General features: G+C 38.0%; 1 protein-coding gene across 1 annotated transcript; it reads left to right on the top strand.

Annotated features, from left to right (window-relative positions):
- Positions 1-915: 915 nt before the first annotated feature.
- On the top strand, positions 916-9,182 carry LOC120271732 (ferredoxin--NADP reductase, embryo isozyme, chloroplastic-like). Its single transcript, XM_039278410.1, has 4 exons — positions 916-979; positions 1,090-1,300; positions 1,387-1,579; positions 9,061-9,182. The coding sequence occupies exons 1-4, from the start codon at positions 969-971 to the stop codon at positions 9,180-9,182; spliced, it is 537 nt and encodes a 178-aa protein (XP_039134344.1). The 5' UTR covers positions 916-968.
- Positions 9,183-20,664: the final 11,482 nt, after the last annotated feature.

Consider the following 20,664-nt stretch of genomic DNA (forward strand, 5'->3'; position numbering starts at 1 on the left):
CTCTTAAACTATTGTCTTTGCTTTCTATTTTTTAATATATTATGATTTTTTCACTTCATAAAATATATATAGTACTCAAACTCAATTTGCTTATCATTAAAGTTCAGCTTGACATGATAAAGTCAAGATCGAGTTTTTCACAATCAAAATTGAGTAACTTTGTGTGTAGTGGTATGTACTTACTTGGAGGTAACTACTATTTCTCCGTCCTATTTTTAAAATGTTAATTATTTAAATAAATATACTTAATCATAAATTCAAAATAGTTAATATTAATAAATATGTATTATTATTTCAAAATATAAAAATTTTGTTATTAAAATACTCAATTTTTTATTGACATTAATTAAGTTAAATATTCCTCAATTCAAATAAAAATTAAAACCCGCCCAAAGTTTTATCCGTTCACACTGAAGATCCATTAACTTGTTCAGTGTCATATGCATTGGCACTAAAATTTTATATGTTGGCACGCATATTTATATCCGATCTTCAGCCTCTTACTGAAGATCTCAGCGTCATATGCGTTGACACTCAAATTCTATATATATATATATATATATATATATATATATATATATATATATATGTTGGCACGTTTATCTAAGTCCGATCTTAATTAGTTATATATATAGAGAGGACAAGACTTCGGCGTTAACACATATATAATTAATGACCATTTTGCAACGTTGTATAGGTTACACCAAGAGTTCTAGGCATTCACACATATACAACGTTGTATAGGTTACATCAAGAGTTCTAGGCATTCACACATATATAATTAATGACCATTTTGCACCACATAATTAATAATTGGTGATTTTTAATTAGTTTGTGACTGAGTTGATCCCCGGCCCTCATTTCCAGTCTATAAATAGTAGATTTAGAGCTCGGGGTCACTCACTCACCTTCAATCTTCAGAATACCAGTTGTCTCAGGCTTTTACTTTGTGTAGTTGAAACTCCGGAATGGCTCTCAAGTATATATCCATTTCACTGGCATATCCTTAATTTGTATTGCTCATGGTATACTACATGCTTGGTTATTTATGTCAAGCTAAGGCTATGGTTGTGATATGATTGATTGCAGGGCTGAAATCAAGTCTTTAAAAAATGAGGTTGCTAAAGAAGCACCATCGATCATCCACAAAGCTGGCAAGCCTTACACTACAAAAGTTGTCTCCGTGGACACTCTTGTTGGCCCCAAAGGCGGGCTTGGAGAGATTTGTCATATTATACTTGATCATGGAGGCCAATTTCATTTCGTGGAAGGCCAATATCTTGGAGTAATTTTACATCCGGTGAGCTTGCTATAGTGCATTAATTATCATGTTTGTGATTTAATTTTAAGCTTTTCTCTACTAATTAATTATATATTATCCTGTAGGATGATGATGATGATTCATTGCATACCCCGTTTCGCGTTATAATTCACGCTTTCTCCATTGCATCATGCAGAGATGGAGATTCTTTTGATGGTAAGAAGCTCAGTTTGTGTGTTCGTCGTGCAGAACTATCACCACACGATGCCAGTAACTTCCTCTGTAACCGTAAAGAAGGAGATGAAGTTGATATTATAGGTTTGAAAATATATAAACTCTCTTAAAATTTTGTGTTTGATTACGTACGTGCAAGCTAAGCTTAATTTGCTCCAAATTTGTTAGAGATGATATAAATATTTAAAAATTATACATTATGAGTGTAAAAGTAAGATATAGTTTGAATGTGTTTAATTGTTTGAATTAAGTTGAAAAACAAGCTAGATTAATTAATTTGTTAAGAATATATATGTTATAAATGTAAAGATAGTAATAAGAATAGAGAGCCAGAGTATTTACCAAACACCCAAAAACCCTGAAGAATTAGCTTCTTCTTCTTTCTTCTTTTATTTCTCTCTTTTCTTTCTCTTCTCTTTTCTATATCTCAAAGTATACAAAATGAGGGGGTATTTATAGGGTTACAAGAGTTGAATGAACGGCCAGGATCGATTCGATCCGACGGTCCAAAATACCCTGGTTGGTGGAATAGTAACAAGATCGTGGCATCGCTACTGATCACATGCGTAGTGCACATAGAATATCTAGAAGTTGCTATAGTAATGCCGGCTGCTACAGTGAAATTGCTACAGTAGGCATCCATTAAAATATTTGTTTATAACATAATTTGAGTTTTCAGTAGAATTCAATCATTTCATGTGACTTCTACAAGGACTCTATACATAGCAAACTATTATGAAGGTGACGGTGTGACCAAGAGACTAACATTGGCTACAGGAAGTTTGTTGAGATTGGGTGCTAATTTATTGTTTTATCAATAAATATATATATATATATTTGCATGTGTCTACAAGGACACTATAATTATTTATTGTTTTATCAATAAATATATATATATATATATATATATTTATTGTTCTACATGGACACTATAATTAAATTTTCACCATTCTTTCACTTGTAACAAAATTAGTTTTTGTCATATTTTTTTGCGTGCCCTTTTACGAAAACAATGGTATTTCCGTAAAAATCCCAAGCTAATGCATATCATGGTTGCAATCGCAGAATCGGTATTGCTCCTTTTCGTAGCAACATCCAACGATTGTTCAGTAGATCCACAAGTACCAAAAAGGTAAATTCAATGGTTTGGCCTCGGTTGATCAATGGAGCCGACAACTATAACACCCTCCTTTACAACAAAGGAATTCACTTGTATCCTCGAAGGACAATATTGACCATTTCAGTGTACGCACTATTAAAATGGATAAACTATTGATTCTTCACTAATATACTTGAGATAAATAAACCATCAATCATTTACAATTAATGATCATTAATTAAAATTATACAGGTATGAGACGGCCTTGAATAACTCTCGTGGTCGACCGCGATCTACGAGACAGTGATGAAATTTTTCACGCTTTTGGATGAAGGTGCATATATATATTTTGTCGGATCAAAGACAATGATGCACGGAATTCTGGAGACATTTTCAGGAAAATAGCTAAGGAAAGAGGTGTGATTTGGGAAGAGATGTTAGCCGGTTGAAGAAAAAAATAATCAATGGCGTGTTGAAGTTTACTAGATCATAACTTCAACCCAATGGTTTTATGTTAAATCACTGTACGTGCAATGGTATTGAGTAATGTCTTTTATTTATCATAGATTAATAAGTGCCACTTGCGTTTGTGTTTGTGTGTTTTGTGTCTGTGTCTGCATCTGCAAGGTTGCTAAGTCCGGTGAGGATATTAATAAATGCATTTGGTATGAGATAATGTTTTACTCTTTGTTGGTTTCTGTTAGTGCAACCGCACTATTTATTGGCATAATTTGACACCTAGACCAAGTGACATGGCAACCAAGGTGACAAAGCATAATTGATGATGTGGCAAGCATGGTGACATGGCAAGGAGACTTGGAGTGCAAGGCAAACATCTTGAAGATCTTGATGGAGCTATTTTTAGTAAGTCTCTAACATGGAGCCAAATATCTTGAAGATCATGGTGAAGCTATCTTAAAGATCTTGGTGGAGTTATTTTTGGCAATGCATTACATTTTGAAGACAAGATCATATCAAGACCATATTTAGATGATTTGATTGAAAACTAAATATGGTGGAGCTTAATTAAAGAAAGATCTATTCATGGTGTGAATGAAGGAGATATGATTTGAAGAATCCTTGATGAGAATCATTGAAGTCTATTAACGGCAAGATTTGAGGACCAAACTTGGGTAAATTGAAGATCAAGTTTGGAGAATCTTTGAAGACCAAATTTAGGTGGATTGAAGACTAAGTTTGGCAAGTTTCATGGAAGACGACAAGGGGCGAGCGCCCCTTGCGAGGGACTGTGTGATGAGGAGCGAGGAGGTAGGCTAGTTGCGGCAATGGGATCTGGGAGATTTGGGTCGCATCGACTCGGACTCAAGCATGACCGGGAGGTTGATGGGTCTTGAGGTCGTCCGCAACGTAGCTGAACTCGGTCAAGTCGAGATCAGGGGACATGTTGCAAACTTATGTTACAACAGGGGAGTTGCAACGACTAATTTCAGCGTGTTTTAAATTAGTAGCAGCGGAGATTCTAAAAAGAGGTATGTGCTATATTTGGGACGCTGAGGGCGTCTATATAAGATTACCTTGCTCGTAGATTGTAAGGTGTGACTCTTGAGTGACTCTTTGAGGAGAGTGTGTGAGCACCAAACAATCTAGAGAGGGTAGTGATCTTTATTGTTGAGAGTGTGAGTGACAAGTGTTTGTACTCATCTATTTTTACCTCTTTTAGTGGATTGTTTATCTCGGGCTTGGCCCCCGCATGTAGGCGAGTGGGACGCAGACCCGGGTTACCAACGTTGTGTGTCTCCTTGTGTTTGTTTGTGTGTTTTTTTCTTTATTGGTTTTGTGTGAGACTTCTATGAGTGCTTAAGTGTTACTTAATACCCACAAACCACAATCGGAGGAACTAACAAGTGGTATCGAGCCTTGGTCGCCGTTTTTGACTTTGGTTTCAAAGTCGGCGAGGTCCTAACAAGTTCCATTGATGGCCGGAAAAGAAGGAGCTCCGACACACGACCACCGTTGCTAAATGGATCCAATTATCCATATTGGAAGGCACGCATGAAGGCGTTTATCAAGTCCATTGATGAGAGTGCATGGATTGTCAGTAGAAGAGGGATGGTCTCCTCCTACTCTAGTTGATGAAGACGAGAACGTGATCATGAAGAAGAAAAAGTCGTTGAGTGTCAAGATATGCGCAAAGCTAATGCTAATGGAAAAGCTCTCAATGCAATTTTTTTGGGGGTGTTGATGAGAACCCAGGGCTCAAGTATATTGCAACATGCAGAGTGCTAAGAAAGCTTGGGAGATTCTTCAAACCATACATGAAGGTACCAACTTGGTAAGAGAATCCAAAACTTCAAATGTTAACAACTATGTTCGAAAAATCTCGTGATGGGAGAAGATGAGACGATAGCCATGTTTAATGCCAAATTGATGGACATTGCAAAATCAAGCCTACCAGCTCGGCAAGGAGTACTGGATAAAAAGCTAGTCCGGAAGACTCTTAGATCACTCCCAAGAAGATTTGATGCAAAAATTTTGGCAATAGAAGAAGCAAGAGATATTTCAACTATGAAACTAGATGAGCTGATGGGGTCTTTGCAAGCATATGAGATGAACCTTAATCCTCGAAAAGAAGAATAGAAGATATAGCCTTGAAGGTTGAAGCAATAAAAATGTAGAAGGAGTTACAACAGGTCAGTTATAACGGTAAGATGAAGACCTAAGAGGATAGAGAAATTGTTTTTCTTGTCAAGAAAGATGCATGACATGCTTAGAAGATACAAGACACAAGGCAAGAAATTTCAAAGAAAAGATGGTCTAAATAAAGAAAAGGAAGAAGTTGAAGATCATCACAAAAAGGATGAAATTGAAGATCGTCTCATGAAGATCAAGTGTAGAGAATGTGGATCATTTGATCCAACAGTTGAAATTTGTTAGGTATCCTCGCCCTCACCCGGGCCAAAAAGAGCAAAAAATCATCACAACTCGTGAGTTGTGGCGGCTTGCGCTAAATCCACTCCCCACGCCCCCGTCTCCCCACAGACTACACCCTCGCCGCCACTATCTTGAAACCCTAGAGAGAGATCCCGTGAAAACCATTGCGAGTTGCGCCGAGCACCATCTTCACCTTAGAGGTTTGGCAATCTCTTTCCACCGACATCTAATTAATCCCTCAATATCTTGTGGAAAATCTCTAATGATCTTCTTTTTACCTGACTTTGTTAAAACGATCGGCTTACCTGACTTTGTTAAAGGGATCGGCTTGGCTTTTTCTTCTTCGTTTGAGCTCTTGTTAGTTCTTACCTGACTCTGAGGAACTTTATGGGTTTGACCATTTGAGAGGAAAAGAAGTCAAGGGGAAGGCAAGAGGAGGCCATAAAGATTTAGGTTTGGCTTTGTGGATCAGATAAGAAAATAGCAATTAATTTGAGGAAAGTATGAGAAATTTGGTGGAGATGTTTTGTTTTGGTTTTGATTAATTTCTCTTTCTTTTGTGGAAAATCTTTTGTGTGTATTGTATTTTTGGACTTTTTTTTTTTTTTTTGCTAATTTCATTTTAAAGTTTGAATTTTTGAGTAGGTGGTTAGTTTGTTGGTTGGATTTTGGATTTGTAATTTGTAATTATGTAATTTGTTCCAAGTCTATGTAATTTGTTAGAAATTTACATAATTTGTTACAAATTTATGAATTTAGCATATTTACAGTTTTTTGAATTGAACTCGAACCGAAATTTCAAACTCAAACCGAATTCGAACAAAGATTAGAATTTCGAACCTAAACCGAACTCGAGCTAAAAATTAGAATTTCAAACTGAACTCGAACTGGGCTCTGCTCATTCAGGTTCGGTTCGTTATCAGGATTAGTGAAAACACTTCAAAGATTAGATAGAGTTGCACGCATACCTCTGTAAGGCTACATATATAATTAGTTCCTATATCATTTTAAAGAGGTAAAACCAACAAAAATTTCTTAGTTTAAGAGATCAAAGCTAGTATATTTTCACTTAATGGATCGAAAAACATAGCTCCCAATTCAATGGTGTTTAATTAGGTTTAAATTATGTAAAAATATTTTTTTTTTCATTAAATATTGATGAGTGTACAATTATATAACATTTAAGATCATTTTGTACACTCATTAGACATGTATTAGAGTTTTATTTTGGAATTTGATGTTAAATATGGTATATTTTGCAATCTCATACTTCAAGCAGTGCTTAAAGATGAGATAGAGCTAAAAGAAGTATTCTAGGGCCAAAATAATGAAGATGGAACTCTCTCGGCATCAATCAACTAAGGACAAGTTACGGGCACCTTAACGCCTTACTTACGACTATAAGCCTCTTCTAAAGAACTTTTCGGGCATGCTTATGCCCGTAAGGAGGAGCATAAAGACATTTAGTGGGACATGCGAGCAGGCTTACACCCATAAGCTGAACTTACGCCTATAACCCGGACTTACACCTGTAAACCGGACAGCAAGGATCATCCAGAGGAGCTTACGAGTAAAGCATATACCTGTAACGCAGTCACAAGGGGCATATAGAGAACTTACGGCCCAGCACTTATGGATGTAAATTGGATCGTAACATCATACTGAATACCTTACGGCCGTAAATGATCCCATAAGACTCGTGACACATCATCGCCATCTCCTTATGACCATATTCTTATACCAATAAGCATCCCAAAAGTGGCACAGTATAAATATTCTTGACAAGGGTTTCTCGGGTATTTTTTTTATTCTATTCAAAGTCGAGGCTAAGGGGAAGAAAGGGGCAAATTTCTAGGGCTTTGGGGGCGATTCTAGAGTGAGATTTAGCATTTCTATCTTTAATAAGAAGGATTGTAGCCGTCAAGATTAGCTTGCTGACGTTTGTGGAAAGTCCTCTGGCGTTCTTCGGTAATTATCTCTCGACACAATTGAGAAGGGGGTTTTCATATCTTTTTTTATTCTCATTGTGTCTTGTTGTTTGGATGTTTGCTTGCCCTCCATTAATGGATGACTAATTTTGTAGATGTTCGGGCATAATTAAACTCTAGGGTTTTATTTTATTTTGTTATTGGTTGTAGATCATGTTATTTTAATTATTTCTTTAATTGCAATCCATATTATTTGAATCTAATTTTGTGTTTTGTTTGTCTTGATTGCTAATGAGACGAAAGCCTTAATTCTTATGTATGATGTGCTTTGTGACGAGTCAAAATACCCAACTAGCATAAACGTGCCGTGATTGAAGGGGATTGTGAGTAAGCCTAACAATGCGGTACTTTGGAGTTGAGAGTTCTCCTCCCTCAATCATCTTGAGTGGATTAATGATTATAATGTTCATATATTTCACATCTATTTGTACACTCATTTGGCATGTATTAGAACCATAATGTGGAATTTGATGGTAAATATCATGTATTTTCTATTAACAGGCTTAGGGCAGTGCTTAAAGACAAGGGAGAGCCAAAGGAAGCATTCTAGGCTCAAAACGATGAGTTTGGACTTCTCTCGGCATCATTGTATTAAGGACAAGGCAAACTAGGGCAACTTATGGTCATCCTTAATTACGTCCGTAAGTCTATTCCAAAAGACCTTGCAGGCACGCTTATACCCATAAGGAGAATTCAGAGCCAAGTCAAAGGACCTTACGGGCAAGTTTTGCACCTATAAAGATGTCCGTAAAGACCATCCAGAGGAGCTTACAACCGCAGTCTATGCTCGTACATAAGGGCAGTCGCAAGAAATAAAACAGTGAAGCTTATGATCCAATGCTTACAATTGTAAGTTGGACCGTAACAAAATCAAAAGACCTTAAGGATAGGCCTTACGACCATAAGGGTTCTAGTTATGACAATCTTCTCCAGTTCCCTTACGGCCTAGTCCTTACGCTCGTAATCAACCTGTAAGCAGTCGAGAAAAATAAAACTTAAGAGGATTTCTAGGGAATCATTCATTCTATCTTTCTATTCTTTGGGGTAATTTTTAGAGGAAACATTGAGGAAGAAAAGGGTCAAATCTCTAGCACCATAGGCAAGATTTCGAGAGGGATTTGGCCCAGCATTCAAGGGGGTCAAAGGTCATAGCCATCGAGTTCATCTTGGCAGCATGCATGGAAGCTACTTGGACGACACTCCATCCTAGGGATTAACAAAGGGATTTTCATGGATCTTATGTTTACCTCTATTCTTTGTATCTTGGATGCTTGCCCTCCATTAATGGAGGGCTAATTTGTAGATGCTTGGGGATAGTTGAACTTTAGGGTTTATATTTTATGACTTTGGTTGTTGGATCTCTTATGCTTTAATTGATTTCTTCTTTGCAATCGTATCTATTTGAGTCTAATTATGTGAATGGATGCTTGATGGCTAATGAGGCGAAAGCCCTATCTCTCATTTGAAATGCTTCTTCTGTAAAAAGGCTTCTCATGTAAAGAAAAACTGCCCTAAGTATCGGGCTTGGCGCGTAAAGAAAGGTATATTTTTTGCTCAAGTTTGTACTGAAGTTAATTTGGTTTCAGTTCCTGGATATACTTGGTGGTTGGATTCAGCTGCTAGAACTCACATAAATGTATCAATGCAGGGTTGCCTGAACTGTCGAACACCGAGTGATGGTGAAAGATACATCTATATGGGGACTTGAAGGGCAGAAGTTGTAGGCGTAGGGACTTTTAAATTGTTACTTCATATTGGTTTTTATTTAGAATTGAATAACACATTTGTTGTACCATCCTTCAGACGGAATTTAGTTTCTATTTCAGTTTTAGACAAAGAAGGTTATTTTTGTTCATTTGGTAATAAAAGATGTGTTCTTCATTTTAATTCGATGTTGGTTGGAACCAGTACATTAAGTGAAAATGATCATCTTTATTTGCTTGATATGGTTAATACAAACAATGAATCCCATAATACTGAAACTAAAGGAATAAAACGTAGATTACAAAATAAAAATTCATACTCATTATGGCACAAGCATTTGGGTCACATCTCTGAAAAGAGAATTGACATGCTTGTAAGAGATGGAATTCTTGATGTAATTGACAAAACCAACAATAGTGTGTGTATTAAAGGAAAGACTACAAACAAAAGGAAAGTGGGGGCCGAGAGAAGTAAAGAAGTCTTAGAACTTATACATACCGATATTTGTGGACCTTTCCCTAAGGCATCTTGGAACGGTCAACGATATTTCATTACGTTCATTGATGACTACTCTCGTTATGGTTACCTCTACTTGTTACATGAGAAATCAAAGGCTTTGGACTTTTTTAAGTCATTTAAGGCAGAAGTTGAAAATCGATTGGGCAAGAATATAAAGGCCGTTAGATCTGATTATGTTGGTGAATACTACGGTAGGTACGATGGATCAGGCGAGCAACGTTCAGGCCCTTTTGCTCAATACCTAGAGGAGTGTGGAATCATTCCTCAATACACCATGCCAGGTTGTCCTAGCATGAATGGTGTGGCAGAGAGGCAAAACAGAACCCTTAAAGATATGGTAAGATGTATGATTACTCATACAACATTGCCTAACTCTCTCTGGGGTAAAGCATTAAAGACCGTAGTCTATCTCCTAAATAGAGTTCCCACTAAGGCTACTGAGAAGACCCATTATGAATTATGGACTTGAAAGAAACCTATCCTAAGTCATTTATGAGTTTGGGGTTGTCCAGCTGAGGCAAGGCCTTATAGGCCTAATGAAAGAAAACTGGATGCAAGGACAATAAGTACCTATTTTGTAGGGTACTCTGAAAAATCAAGAGGCTTTAAGTTTTATAATCCTACATCAAAAACCTTTTTTGAAACAGGAAATGCCCGGTTTTTTGAGGATGTTGAGGTTGGGGAGGAGAATCAAAGTGATGATTTTGTCTTTGGGGAGGATTTGGATACATCTTTCTCTGTTGTTGCTAAGGATCACAATCAGGTTTCTTTTCCTGTTGTCATTCAAACGCAACATTCAATACATGATAGAGATGATGTTATTCCTACCCATCAAGAAGAGGATACTCAACCAGTTATTGGTGAGGAGCAAGACATTCAACCTCAAATTCAAAAAGAACCGGTGCCTCTAAGAAGGTCCACAAGAGTAAGGAGAAATCCAATTTCGGATGACTATTTGGTATTTCTCCATGAGCATAAAGAATATGTTGACTCAATGGAAAATGATCCAGTTACCTTTAGTGAGGCAATTAATGGTTCAAACTCTTATAAATAGATCAAAGCTATGGGTGAGGAAATCCAATCCATGAAAGACAATGACGTTTGGGACCTTATCCCATTGCCAGAAGGTGTGAAACCTATTGGATGTAAATGGGTCTTTAAGACCAAAAGGAATTCACAAGGCAATGTTGAAAGGTATAAGATGTGTCTAGTTGCGAAAGGATTTACTCATAGGGAGGGCATCGATTACAAAGAGACTTTTTCTCCTATTTCTGTAAAAGACTCTTTTAGGACCATTATGGTACTTGTGGCATATTTGGATCTTGAGCTATATCAGATGAATGTAAAGACCGCCTTTCTTAATGGAGACATTGAGGAGACCATTTATATAATGCAGCCGGAGGGATTAGTCGCTGGGAAGACCAATCAAATGGTTTGTAAACTTAAGAAATCTATCTATGGGCGTAAACAGGCTTCCCGACAATGGTACTAAAAGTTTAATCATATTGTTCTCTCATTTGGTTTTGAGGTGAACACTATTGAGGATTGTGTGTATCACAAGTTCAATGGGAGTAAGTACATACTTTTGATTCTATATGTTGATGACATTCTGCTTACCAGCAGTGATAAAGGGATCCTTTGGGAAAATAAGAAATTTCTCTCTGAAAGTTTTGAGATGAAAGATCTTGGTGAAGCATCTTTCGTATTAGGGATCTAGATTCATCGTGATCGTTCACAAGGCTCTTTGAGTTTATCTCAGAAGATCTATATTGAGAAAATACTTCAAAGATTTAGCATGCAGAACTGTAAGCCTCATGATACCCCCGTGTTGAACAGAGATAAATTTAGTTCAAAACAGTGTCCTAAGGAAAGAATTGAATCCGAATACATGCAGAACATTCCCTATGCATCTGCAGTAGGAAGTTTTATGTATGCACAGGTCTGTACCCATCCTGACCTGGCATTTATAATGGGAATGCTTTGAAGATATCAATTTAATCTAGGTAGAGAACATTGGGTTGTAGCCAAAAGGGTCTTTAGATATCTTCAGAAGATAAAGGATTATGCGCTCACATACAAGAGGTTGGATAGGCTTGAGATCATTGGGTATTCTGACTCCCATTTTGCTGGATGCTTGGATAGTCGTAAGTCGACATCTGGTTACATCTTCACTATGGCTGGTGGTGCTGTTTCATGGAGAAGTGCCAAGCAATCCTTGGTTGCTTCGTCAACCATGGAGGCAGAATTCATCGCATGTTATGAGGCATCTAGTCATGCTATTTGGTTGCGCAATTTCGTTAAAGGATTACTAGTTGTCAAAAGCATAAAGAGACCTTTGACATTGTATTGTGATAATAGAGCAGCAGTTTTGTTCTCAAACAGCAACAGAAGTTCTTCTAGGTCTAAGCATATAGACATTAAGTTCTTAGCTGTTAAAGAAAGGGTTCAGAGTGGCTTTGTTAGTATTGAGCTTATAGGGACAAATTCCATGGTTGCGGATCCGCTTACAAAAGCATTGGCGCCTACAGTTTTTCATGAACATATTGCTAGCATGGGCGTCGCTAGTATGAATGCTTCTGATTAGTTGGAGTTTATTTTTCATAGCTTAATATTCATGTTGATGTCATGACACTTTTGATTAATTTTTTATAAAGTTTATCGTTTATTTTTGCTCTGAACTATGATCTCATAAAGACTTTAAAGTTGGACCAATTGGAAATAGACAAGCGTAGATCACATTAGCTTGTAATTTCCATGCTACACATCCACACTTTATCTATGTCGTTAGTTAAGTCGGTATGTGTGAGCATGGTGGGTTTAGTTGCATTTTACTGGCGACGACTGCCCCTATGTTCCATGTATAGATGAAGCTGATGGACGTGATTGATTTTGATAATTTTTCAGTTGTAATTACATTTGGTTGTTGATAGTAATTTATATATAATTTTGAATTCCCGAAGGTGCATGATTGTATGGTCCAAGTGGGAGATTGTTGGGTTGTGGACCACACAATATATAGGGATATAAGGACTTATGTGCATAAGTTGTGTAGACGTACACAACTAATGTTTATAATTGTGTATATCTTATTATATTCAAGTTTTGAATGGACCCAAATTGTGATCTGATTCAAGTTTGAATTTGGTCCTAATTATCTAATTTTAAATGTGTGGATATACATATTAATCATATGTTGTGTAGAATTCCTGGGGGCAAAATTGTCAAATCTATGATGGGCAGATTTGTAATTAGCCTCATAAAGAATTTCTTATAAATAGGGTGTGGTCCCTGACTGAGCATGCAACGATTTGAGATTCAGAATTAGGTTTTCTGAATTAGGGTTCCCATCTCCCCTCTCTGCGTGTGATCAGTGAGAAGAACCACAAGACCCAATCACTTTCATCATAATCAATGGATTCAAGTGCAGGTACGCTTCCGCCACTTTCTTTGTTCCTAAGCAATCTCCAAGCAAGATGATCCAGGGTTATAAATTAGGGTTTATACCCATTAGATCCATCACGGTGAGGATATTAATAAATGTATTTGGTATAAGATAATGTTTTACTCTCTTTTGGTTTCTAATGTTTGTTGGTATGTTTTGTTTTATTGGAGCTAAAATTTACTTAATCAGTTTAAGAGATCAAAGATAATATATTTTTACGTAATGGATCGCAAAACAAAGATCCCAATTCAGTGGTGTTGAATTAGGTTTAAATTATGTAAAATTGATTTTTTTTTTTCATTAAATATATATAAATTAATTATAAATTTGTACAAAGAGAGTCTTCCTCATGACTATAGAAATGAATCTGATTGGAATTTAAGGTTTTTCGTTCATTGCTCATATAATAGTTATAAAAATGTTACGATCCTAGCATTATATGAGGTTTGCTTAACAAAAAGCTCATCAATTGTTTAAGCACATTTTCATGTTTGTGATTAAATTTGAAGTGTTTCTATAGTGATTATTCCATACCTACGAGGTAAACAATGATCTAAAATTTTCAATCCAAAAACTCTCTCGATCAACCTCTCGTTGATCATGACTTCATCAATCTCCACCACAAGCACCATGGACAATAAGCTCCCTCTCACTCTCACGAGACAGACTGATACTTCCATACCTACTCTCTCTCTCTCTCTCTCATCATAAATTCATAAGCAAGGCCTTATATAGTCCTTCACATAAATCGTCTCTTAACTGAGTTGCAATTTGACCCGCCTACTAACACCAACTCAGTTCCAATTCGACCTCAGGCCCGCTTTAACGCTCCTAATTTAATTGAAGATGGACGAATTTTCATGAATTCTAGTGACAACAATAACCAGTTGAACTCCATTGTCATACTAGCAAGAACACTTCCGGTTCTTCACATACGCCCATACATGAATCATACTATAATGGGTCTTCACATGTGATCTTCATCAATCTCAATCTTTAATTTACCAAATTTGGTCTTCACTCATGCATCCAAATTTGGCCTTTAATCCACCCTCAATTAGCTCCATGTGATCTTCATCAAATCTCCAACCGGCTAAGGTAGTCTTCAATTAATCTTGGTCTCCACTAATTTGAGCCGCACCTAATTTAGCCTCATGCAAAAGTTCTGCCATAAATATCTTTTGGTTTCTATCTTTGGTCTTCAATTTTCTATGCTTGGTCTTCAATTCATTTTAAAGTTTCCCTAAAAATAGCTTGAAGACACCCGACTTATTTAGCTTCATTCAAACTTTGCGTGCATGATCTCCAACCAATTAGGTGCTTACCAAAGATAACTTGTTCAAGTTTGGCCTTTAATCAATCTTTACTCCAAACTTGGTCTCTCACAAATGGGCTCTCATCAAATATATTCTCCTTGGGATTTTCTTACCACCTTGAAGCTCCTCCAAAGATAATCTTTATCATCTCGTCACATCATCTTTTGTCGTGTCATCATCACTAGACCACATCATCATCAGCTACCTCAGTATGTGATGCATCTCCATAAATATATTGCTTATAACTATTGTTGAATAATAAGAAAATAAAATTCTTTATTTTCCATATCTGTCGTGTCCAGTGATGTTGATAGTGAACAATGCAACCAAGGCCGCCCTTAGGTATAGGCAACTATGACATGTGCCTAGGGCTCTACAATTCATGATTTTTTAAAAGATTCTATTTAATTTTGTATTTATTATTATTATTATTTTATCAACATAAATCTTAATTTTTAAATATAAAACTTTGATTTATCTTATATATTTATGATCTATATATATTTTTTATTTTTATCATATAATTTGTTATTTAATAAAATTATTTAAATTTTACTTCATAATTTAGTTTAGGGCTCAGTTTACACAAAAAATCAACCCTGAATACAACTATCAACCATGCAGGTAAATTGATATCTATGACAACAATCAAATTGATATCCTTGACCTCAATATAGTCAATTTCAAATTTTTCACATTATAGAATCATATATGTCACTTATCTGTCCATTCTAAAACCATAAATGTTGAAAATTACGCCAAAATAATGGAGTCAAATTAATTGAGAAGTAGATCAACTGTTGTCCACTTAAAATTTTAATCTCTCATAATATAAGCCCTAACTTAATATAATAATCTTTGCAATATCACAAGCCAGTTCCTTGTCAGGTGATGTATTTATTTAAGATATTAGTGTCTATTAAGATAAATGTTTATGTAAATTGTGGTTGATAGAAAAGGCTCCTATCATGTTTTTATCCACAGGGGATGATTTATTCCAAATGTATATATCCACAAGGACCACAACCGATGAATCCGACGACCTTTTTGTTCACTTTCCCCCCTTGCCATGGCAAGTGGGGGCCCTTCCTCATCTCTGGCCCCTCCTTCGTGGGCGGAGATAGCAGCTGCTGTCAAGAATCGTCCTTCTAACCCTTCGCCTCTTGTTGATGGACCGGTGCTTCACCGGATTAAGGCTTCTACTTCTGAGTTCATTCGCTTCGACGGAGATGCTATGGCCAGGGCTCGTCTGCGCTTTCAGCATTCGTTGATAGGCAAGTTCTTTGGCAAACCTCCTCCCTTCGAACAGACCAAGGAAATCCTTCTTACTCGTTGGGCTAATTTTGGTGAAATTGCTATATCTGATCTGCCAAATGGTTACCTGTTAATAAGGTGTGATTCGGATGAAAACTCTCAAAAGCTCTTGTTTGAAGGTCCCTGGTCTGTCAATGGAGCCATTCTTCAGCTTGCTCCTTGGAAACCTTTCTTCGAACCTGCTTTTGCTAAGCTATCTACGGCCATGGTTTGGGTACAGCTTCATAATCTTCCAGTGGAGTTTTGGGATGGTGAATCTCTGGAGACTATCTCTGGTTCTCTGGGTCGGTTGTTAAAGATTGATGATTATACCTCTACTCTTTCTCGATCGAAGTTTGCACACATCTGTGTGGAGATTGATCTGACCAGACCTTTGAAGCAAGGTTTCTGGATTGGAGATGATGCTCATCGGGTGTTTGTCGTCGTGCTTTATGAAAAGCTCCCTACGTTCTGTTATCTCTACGGGATGGTTGGCCATGGTTCGAATCATTGCAGCCGCCGGAGCTCCGTAGACATCAACCACTCCTCGTCACCCCCTTTGAAGACCCCTAGTGGATCGAAAGGGCTGGAGGCAGGGGCGGGAATGGATCCCATGGACGATGGCTTGGAGGCGATGATTGATCCCATGTGCCATACCGGCGATGACCATCCGGATGAGACTACTGAATTGAACTTTGGACCTTGGATGCTTGTCTCACGCCGGAGAGGGAGAGGTGGTGGTCGCGCAGGTGTCGGTGGTGGTGTTGGACGCCTGACATCACGTGAGGCGCATGCGGGTGTTACCGACCCTTCTCTCTCCGGCCCACTGGCCTACAGCATACTGGGCCGATTCATCTGTCACGTGGAAGCCTCTCCTCACGCGGCAGAAGCGATCACATGGGGAACCGATAACGAGGCACGGCTCATTTGGGAGAGATTGATGTTGACTTGACGCCTAGCACTGTTGTTCACTCTCCTTGAGACCTTGAGCCTTCAATTGGTGAGGCTCCTCAAGTTCCAATATCCTCCTGCCCCCCTGTCACTGTGGATCCTGGCCCTAGTTCCAATACCTCTGCAGATCCCAAGAGACAGCTCCTATTATCCCATCAGTCCCCGGCTCATCCTCATGTGCTAAGAGTTTCTGATAATCAAGGGGATAGTACACCCAATAACCGCATTTCCTCCTCACATGAGATGGTTGTTGATTAAGTCAAAGAGGTTTTATTTCCCTCTCCCTCATCTGTTGTTTCTGACCATTCTATGAGTGACTCTGGTGGTAGTGAATCTGACGGAGATGACGGGGAGGGTAGTGACAGTGAAATGTCAGAGTATGATGATCCTGGAGAGCCAGATGACTCTATGACCTTGAAGCAATATCAGTTTGGTTTGTGCAAGGAAGCTCTGGTCCGTAGAGTTCCACAATCTTTAGCTTCGTTGCCCAAGAAAGGAAGGCTTGACCAGGGAGGGGAGGAGGTCCAGGGTCCTGGCCCCTCCTTCTAGGATCCCCTATTTGCTTTTTTGTCTCTGTTTCTTTTTCCTTTTGGCAGTTCTTCTTTGTTTCTCTCACTATTTCGGTTTTATGATTGATACAACCACTAAACTTGTGTGCTGGAATTGTAGGGTGATATCCGGGCGGGATACCTCTTCGCGTGTTAGGTTCTTGCTTAAGAAGCTCAATCCTATCATCTTTTGCTTGGTGGAAACTAGAGCTGATAATGGTAGGCTCGACACCTTTTGTTCCAAACTTGGTCGCAACTGGGCGTGGGCTGCCATTGTTGCTGATGGGTACTCTGGTGGGATTCTCGTCATCTGGCAAAAACAGTTAGGTATTGTTACTCCTTTTGCCAGATCGAGGTACATTCTTCATCTGGTAATTACTAGTACTAGAAATGAGACTTGGATCTTGTCCACCGTTTATAATCCCTCTCGTATTCAGGAGCAGTCCTTTGTTTGGCTTGAGTTAACTGATATTGCTTCTATTAACTATCCTTGGATACTTATTGGAGACTTTAATTCTATTGTGTCTCTTAATGAGTTTCAGGGTGGTTCTCATTCGTATTATCGGCGTAAAGCTCGTATTTTCTCTGATTTTATTGATTCTAATAATCTTCTGGAAGTCAACTTTTCAGGTTCCAGCTTCACTTGGTGTAATAATCAATTGGGTTTAGCAAGGAAATGGGCACGCCTGGATAGGTGTTTGCTCAATTTTTGTTGTACCGCTGTGTTGGGTTCGTATTTTCTTAAGCATTTGCCCCGCCTTTTTTCTGATCATGCTCCTCTTCTTCTTACTCTTACTAGTCGCTCTTCGCCCACTGATAAAATCTTCCGGTTTGATAACTACTGGCTTGATTATATTGGTTGTCATAATGCTGTGAGAGAGGCTTGGAATTTTTCCCCTCATTCTAACCCCATGCATGCTTTCTCTCATCTTATTTGTCATACCAGACATTATATCCTTTCCTGGAAAAGCAGGGGCTTGAACTTCATTGAATCTACTATTATCAGGATCGAGAAAGAGATCATGGAGACTGAGGCCTCTGAATCCTTAAATGGCTTTAGTACTACTTCCTCTAATGCTCTTAACCCTCTTTATAATCATCTTGCAGCACTTCAAAGGCAAATCTCTTCTAAGTGGGCTCAGCGAGCTAGGTTACTGTGGATCCAGAGTGGAGAGCGCAATACTAGCCTCTTTCATAACTCAATTCGTTGCCGCAATCATCATAATAACATTTCCTTTATTTTGGATTCTAGTGGGAATTGTCTCACTGACCGCGGTGGTATTGAGAAGGTTTTTTGTGATTTTTTCACTAACTTGTGGACTGAATCCTCTTCTGCTTCGGTGTCAGAAATTTTTCAGGCTCTTCTAGACGATCTCCCCTTGATCTCCCTTGCGGAAGGTAATTTTCTTACTGAGGATGTCACTAAAAAGGAAGTTTTCATTGCCCTCCAGTCCCTCCCCTCTGGTAAGAGTCCTGGGCCTGATGGTATTAATTCTGAATTTTACCGCTTCTTTTGGAATGATATTGGTGATTCCCTCTTCAATGCTATCAACTTCTTTTTTCAGAATTCTGTTATTCCGAATTCTTGGGGTCGGACTTATATTACGCTTATTCCTAAAAATTCTAACCCTAAGACTATTTCAGATTATAGGCCCAGATCTCTTTGCAATGTTTGTTATAAGATCATTTCCAAAATTCTTGCCAATAGTCTTAAGAATTTGCTTCCTCGTATTATTGGTCATGAACAATGTGGTTTTGTTGCTAATCGCAGTCCGTTTGATAACATCATTGCCTTGCAAGAGGTGTTGCATTCGATTGATCGAGACATTAAGAGCCCCCCTAGGATGTTAGTCAAATTGGATATTGAAAAAGCCTATGATTCACTGAGTTGGAATGCAATTCTTGCCACTCTGTATCGGATGAACTTCCCTAGTAAGTGGATTAAGTGGATCCAAGCTTGTTTTAGTTCTGCTTCTTTCTCCTTCCTGATCAATAAGCAGCCTACTCCTTGGATTAAGTCTTCTAGAGGCCTTCGTCAGGGGGATCCCCTGTCCTCCTATCTGTTTATTATCGCTGCCCAAAACTTGACAGCTCTTCTAAATTTTTCCTTGAGGCATAACATGATTCCTGGTTTTAATACTGCTTTGAGATACAAATTTAATCATCTTATGTACGCTGATGATTTGATTCTCATCACTCAGGCTTCTAGGAAAGCTGCCCGTAATATTAATCTTTGCCTTAGTATCTATGAGAGACTTATTGGTCAGCGGGTCAATAAAACCAAATCTGATATTCATTTTCCTACCAAGTTTAATTGTAGACTTAGAAATAGCATCTGTCAAATTCTTGGCCTTCGAGCAGGAACTTTCCCCTTTTCCTATTTAGGGATCTCCATTTCTCCTAAAAGAATTTATCTTCCTACGTTTGCCAACCTCCTTAACAAAATTGAGAAGCTCGTGTCTTTCTGGAACCATTCGCATATATCCATGGCAGGTAAAACAATTCTCATCAATGCTATTCTTATGTCTACACCTGTGTACTACTTGTCTGTTTACCCCATCCCTGATACTATCTTGGATGCCATTACTAAGGCTGCTAGGAAGTTCTTCTGGTCTAAGAGTGGCAATCGAAAGGGCATGAGCTCGGTTAGTTGGATAGATATTACTCTTGATCATGCTGAGGGGGGCCTCTCGATCCGTAACTTGCGTGCTACCAAAATCTCTTTAATGGCGAAAAATGTGATTAGTTATCTTAATCATCGTGATGTGATATGGGTGGACATTCTTATGGCTAAGTATGGTAAGGTAAATTTCTGGACTGATTCCATTCCGGCCAACTGTTCTTGGTTTTTTAGGGGTCTTTGGCATGTTGTTGATGCTATTATGCCTCATCTCTGGCTGTTTCACTTTAATCCTGTGTCTACTGATTTAATGAAGGACCCTTGGTATCTCGATATTCCTTTAGCCTTTAAACCCACTTATATGAATATGGATCAGAATTTGGATTCAATGACTTTATTAGATTTCTTTGTGGATAGCTCCTGGAATGTTGCTCGGCTTCATGATGTTTTCGGTAATTTTCTAAATCTTGATTTTCTTACTAATGACAAATTCTGCAGTGGCAATACTAATAATTGGGCTTGGTTTCCTAAATCTTGAAAACATAAGCTCACCTCAATGGTTTACTCTCACTTTAATAATTCTGTTGGTTGCTTGGTGCCTTGGGATGGTTGGGGTAATATCTGGCGTTTACATATTGCTCCCAGGCCTAAACATTTTATTTGGTTGCTTCTTCATAATGGTATTAAAACTTATGATTATCTTTACAGATTGAATCTTGGGCCCCGAACCCTTTATAAGTTTTGCAATCTTAATTTTGAAACTGTTGAGCATTTATTTAATACCTGTCCTAAGGCTC

This window comes from Dioscorea cayenensis, chromosome 11 (genome assembly GCF_009730915.1).
Source record: "Dioscorea cayenensis subsp. rotundata cultivar TDr96_F1 chromosome 11, TDr96_F1_v2_PseudoChromosome.rev07_lg8_w22 25.fasta, whole genome shotgun sequence".
Classification (NCBI taxonomy): domain Eukaryota; kingdom Viridiplantae; phylum Streptophyta; class Magnoliopsida; order Dioscoreales; family Dioscoreaceae; genus Dioscorea; species Dioscorea cayenensis.

Bases quoted from the DNA above. Each gene is read 5' to 3' on its own strand.
- LOC120271732 (XM_039278410.1), top strand. The intron at 1,301-1,386 runs GTGAGCTTGCTA...ATTATCCTGTAG, and splicing joins TTGGAGTAATTTTACATCCG to GATGATGATGATGATTCATT. The intron at 1,580-9,060 runs GTTTGAAAATAT...ATTTGGTTTCAG, and splicing joins AGATGAAGTTGATATTATAG to TTCCTGGATATACTTGGTGG.